We start from the raw sequence: 4807 nt of genomic DNA on the forward strand, positions 1-4807 counted from the left end.
GAAAACTCACCTCACAAACAGATAAGCAATCTGAATAGCACGCCGCTCCGAGATCAGATCTACCAATCACCTTAATAAATTCAAGGACACAATCTCAGCATATAGGTCAAAATACCTAAAATACCTCTAAGTCAAACCCTAGAATAATCTTTTTTGACCGATTCTGGAATGACTGGATTCCGGACCAACATTCAAGATTCTGGACTTAAATTTTGGATTTTGAAAAGAAAAGCTCCGAAATTTCAAGAACAAATTCAAAATCCAAAGAACAATTACGGAAATAAATCATTTTTAATTAAAATTACCAAAAAGTTAAACAAATATAATAATATGAATTATATACGGTCACATCAAACATTTCAAAATGTAGGATTCGAAATCCAAAAGAAACAATAAAAATATTTTTTGGAAAAAAAAAACTCCAAGGATTTAAATAGTATTCCGGAATTAGACATTCTCGAGAAAATATTTATTTTCAAAAAAACTGAAAAAAATGGTTGTTTTTTTTGAAAATTTTATTTAATGATTAGATTACTTAATTTCCAAAAAAAAAGAAAAAAAGTTTCAAACTCAAAACAATAGCCACTTTGTCCTCGCTGGATGAGGAGTTCCATTTCGCCCACAAAAGTATTCGTCAACCAGCTAAAATAATCACTACCCAAATAGTATCTATCTGTTCGGCACCCGCTATTGACCGATGGAAAATAACATTTGAAATTGAATTTTCAATTCCCTGAAACGACTTTCTCCCCTCGTCTCCTATATCATTTTAGGAATATTTTTCTTCTTACATTACCGAAACATCAATTATATATTAAAGGAGAAACCCAGATAGCAGAAGTACAGAACCAGAGATGAACCTGAAACAAGTGGAAAAAAGCTTGTTCTCATGGCGGCTGGCTTGTCTGATGGTGATGATGATGTTCCTATCCATGGCAAAGCCTGTGACATCACAGACGTCTAGTGATAGAAATAGCACTCTGATGAGATATTATTGTAGTCAATATTTCGGTATGAACGAAACATATTTCTACCGGAATCTCAACACCACCCTTTCTAGCCTCCGCCGGCAGCTGTTGGTGAACCGTGTACGCTATGCTGTTGCACGTACTTTGCTCAATGGAGAGTCCGTTTGGGGCCTTGCCTCATGCCGGGGATATGTCTCCACCACCAATTGTGTTGCTTGTTTTGACTATGCTGTCTCTCAGTTGAGAGTTTGTGGGCGTGGCAATGGAGCTCATGCTTTTTACAATGACTGCGATCTCAGGTGCTTATGCTCTTTAAATTTCTTACTTGTATAGTTGTATATGACTTAATTTATTTCGTTTTCGATTTTTTATGCAATCCATCTATTATGCAATTTTTGTATAGATCAAGATTAGTAAGAGAAGTTTGTTATTACTTTGTTTTCTAACGAAATACTCCATCTCCCAATGGAAAGTCAACTTCAGAAACTTTATATTTCAAGTATTAAAGTATTAATATCAAGATAAATTTAATGTTTCTAAATTATTCATCCTCATCAAAAAAGGTATAATAAATATAATTATGATGTAGATACGAGAATAATAACTTCTATGCGGATGCCAACATTCGGGCTGGTATTGTAATGTGTGGTAATACAAAATCGCCGCAGCAAACAGAGTTCAGAAAAACGGTAGAAGGATTGATATCAGACCTTCGAACAGCAACACCAAGAACATCAGATTTTTATGCAGCTTCAACAAGGGCTTTACCTGATCGTTCTGGAACAGTTTACGCAATTGCCCAATGCAATCTAAACTTAAGCCAAAGTGTTTGTGAAGATTGTTTGAATTCAAGATATAGTTCTTTAGATGATTGTCTTCCCAACACTAATGGTCGAGCTATTGACAATGGTTGTTTTATGAGGTATTCCAGCACTCCGTTTTTTGGGCAAAACCAGACAACTAATATCACACCTCTCCTTTGGGATGGTGAGACCTCTACTCTTTTAGAAACCACCCTTTTCAAGTTATTGGGTATAAAGTATTGTATTGATGAATATTTCTTTTCATATCTACGCAACATAGGAAATTCAAACAAGAGGTCCATAATTGGGGGAGTCGTTGGAGGTGTATGCCTTCTGTTGCTTGTTCTTGCATTTGTCTTATGGCGTCTCAGATCAAAAAAGACGAGTCGTAGCCAACAAGGTAAACAACAGATTCACCAGTTTGCATGGAATTCTGTAACTAATAACTGTTTGATTACTATGTGAACTTATGTTGGTCTAACATTGTACTGGATATCTTAGAGCATATTTACATCTTCCTGATCTGTTCCCTTTATTTTTTTGTTTCCAATCTGAAGATAAATCAACTGGATCAACTGAGTTGCTACAAGGTCCAGCAAGATATAGCTACAATGATTTAAAAGTAGCCACTGAGAACTTTAGTGACGAGTACAAAATTGGAGGTGGGGTGTTTGGTGAAGTATATAAGGTAATACTTAAGGTTGAAAATATATATTTCTTACTAGAGACAGAGTACTAACATAATTGTATTTTTTAGAAGATAAAGTGTAATAACCGGCATTTGATGCATGAACCCATGATTGATAGTATGGTCATTTACTTCACTTCACTGTTTGTATATGGTAATGTTATGCAGGGCACTCTAAAAGATGGGGAAACTGTTGCAATTAAAAAAACAGTTATGGCCTCCACTAGAGGAAAAATACACTTTGATGATGAACTTAAGATCATTAGCAATGTTCATCACCGACATCTTATTCGACTTCTTGGATATTGTAGCAAAGGGCCGCTCTTATTTCTTGTCCACGAGTTCATGGACAATGGTAGTCTTGATCAATTCCTTTATGGTGAGTTGAAGCATCTTATTTAGCTTATGAGTTCTTCGAGTTTATCTCCATTTTGCATCTGCTGAAGTTACTTTTTATGGACAGGTGACAAATCAAGGAACCTAAGTTGGAGACAGAGGTTTGAGATTATCTTTGGGACAGCAAGGGGTCTTGCATATCTACATGAACAATATCATGTTACCATTATTCATAGGGATATAAAAACGAGCAACATTCTCCTTGATGATGAACTACAGCCCAAAATCGCAGATTTTGGGTTGATAAGGCTCCTACCAGAAGACAAGACTCATCTTAGCACCAAACTGGCAGGGTCCTTGTATGTTTAAATGAATGCATATAAATTGTCTACCAGTTCTTACTTCTCTTGTTCTCCTGATAAAAATTTGTCCCTAATAAACATGTTTAATCTTACCAGGGATAGTGGTTATGTAGCACCAGAATATGCTATTCATGGGCAATTGTCTGAGAAAGTGGATACATACAGCTTTGGTATTGTGGTCCTTGAAATCATTAGTGGCAAGAGGTGCCACGATGTCATAGATGATAAATCAGTTAATCAAAGCCTCCTTGATCATGTAAGATTCGTAAAGTCAAGGATCAATGATCTTCTATAGTGTTGCTTTCTCTTCTTGTTTCTTAGTTGTAGTGCATTAAGTGATGCAATGATTTATTATATGAAGATATCATAAACTTGGTGAAGTCTTATTTACTTTTATTCTATTATGTGTATGATAGGCTTGGAATCTATACGAGAATGGAACACATGTGAATCTAATTGACAACAGGCTAGATGCTAGTGAATATGCAGCAGAAGATGTAATGAAGATAATAGAGATAGCATTAATGTGCACTCAGACACAGGTTTCTGCAAGGCCGGCAATGTCTGAAGTTGTTACGCTTTTAAGTGACAAATCTCTAGATGAAATACCACCAGTAAGATCTACCTTTCACGAAGATGATATAAAGATTCCAATTGATACCTCGATATCATTGTCCTCTAATGCCACTGCCTCCAGTGTTCAAGTTTCTGGCCGTTAAAAACCTCATTTTATAAAACATTACTGGTTTTAAATTGTATAAATATATAGAATAATATAAGGGTTATAAAATCACCTGAATCTTATTGTATGTATTCAAGAGTTTATATAGTACAAGGATATACAATAGGGAAAAGATATGGTTTTAACAAACTATCATAAATTACATGAAATACAATAATTATCAAATCCTATCCCTAATACCCCCGTCAAGCGAAGAGGTTGAAGACAAACACATACCTTCGCACACAACTATTCAAATAGAGGGCACGGTAGACTCTTGGTAAAAGTGTCTGCTAGTTAATTAAAATGTGCATGGTTGTTATAAAGCGGGTATACATATAGTCAGAAGAAACAAGTTCGCAAATCTATAATAAATGTCAATTTGATTGGCGCATTTATGGGAGATAAGAAAGAGAGTAATGTGATCGAGAGCATTCCGGTTGTCACACAACAATATTAGTCGATCGGGAGGCAAGGCAAGAAGTTTGCAAGGAAGGTGTGTAATTCAGACCATTATAGTAGCGATATTTTCAATAGTTTGATATTCAGACTCACAATTAGAACAGGAAACTATGAGGTTTATTTTTAGCACAAGACACAAGAGTACCACCAAGGAAGATAGAATAGTCGTATATGGAGCTCTCAAGTTTCAATACAATGGGCCCAATCCACATCCAAGTAGCCAATAAAAGAGGACATATTGGGATCAGGAGGCGGAGCAGGTGGCCAGGATGGGCCAAGATCGACCGAGGACCGGGTTAGGGAGATCCTTCGCGAGGAGGTTGTTTCTATTGTCCGAGAGCAGATACCGGAGCTGTTTGGGTCTATCAAGACTGCTATGATAGAGTTCTTCGAACCGATACGCTGCAATTTCAGAGGTTGTTGTTGCTGCAGCCACCACAGTCGTTGCTGCTGTGGGGATTGGCGTT

The 4807-nt window shown here is 36.4% G+C and overlaps 1 protein-coding gene across 1 annotated transcript; it reads left to right on the forward strand.

Annotated features, from left to right (window-relative positions):
- Nucleotides 1-691: 691 nt before the first annotated feature.
- On the forward strand, nt 692-3970 carry LOC145160008 (cysteine-rich receptor-like protein kinase 2). Its single transcript, XM_079079066.1, has 8 exons — nt 692-1267; nt 1558-1955; nt 2052-2171; nt 2329-2459; nt 2628-2838; nt 2923-3154; nt 3254-3413; nt 3574-3970. The coding sequence occupies exons 1-8, from the start codon at nt 855-857 to the stop codon at nt 3874-3876; spliced, it is 1968 nt and encodes a 655-aa protein (XP_078935192.1). The 5' UTR covers nt 692-854; the 3' UTR covers nt 3877-3970.
- The last annotated feature ends 837 nt before the right edge of the window (nt 3971-4807 follow it).

The sequence above is a fragment of the Lactuca virosa genome, chromosome 2 (assembly GCF_052849685.1).
Source record: "Lactuca virosa cultivar CGN04683 chromosome 2, Lactuca_virosa_CGN04683_v6, whole genome shotgun sequence".
In the NCBI taxonomy this organism is placed as follows: Eukaryota; Viridiplantae; Streptophyta; class Magnoliopsida; order Asterales; family Asteraceae; genus Lactuca; species Lactuca virosa.

Bases quoted from the DNA above. Each gene is read 5' to 3' on its own strand.
- LOC145160008 (XM_079079066.1), top strand. From the start codon at position 855: ATGAACCTGAAACAAGTGGAAAAAAGCTTGTTCTCATGGCGGCTGGCT. The intron at 2,460-2,627 runs GTAATACTTAAG...AATGTTATGCAG, and splicing joins TGTTTGGTGAAGTATATAAG to GGCACTCTAAAAGATGGGGA. The intron at 3,155-3,253 runs GTATGTTTAAAT...TAATCTTACCAG, and splicing joins ACCAAACTGGCAGGGTCCTT to GGATAGTGGTTATGTAGCAC.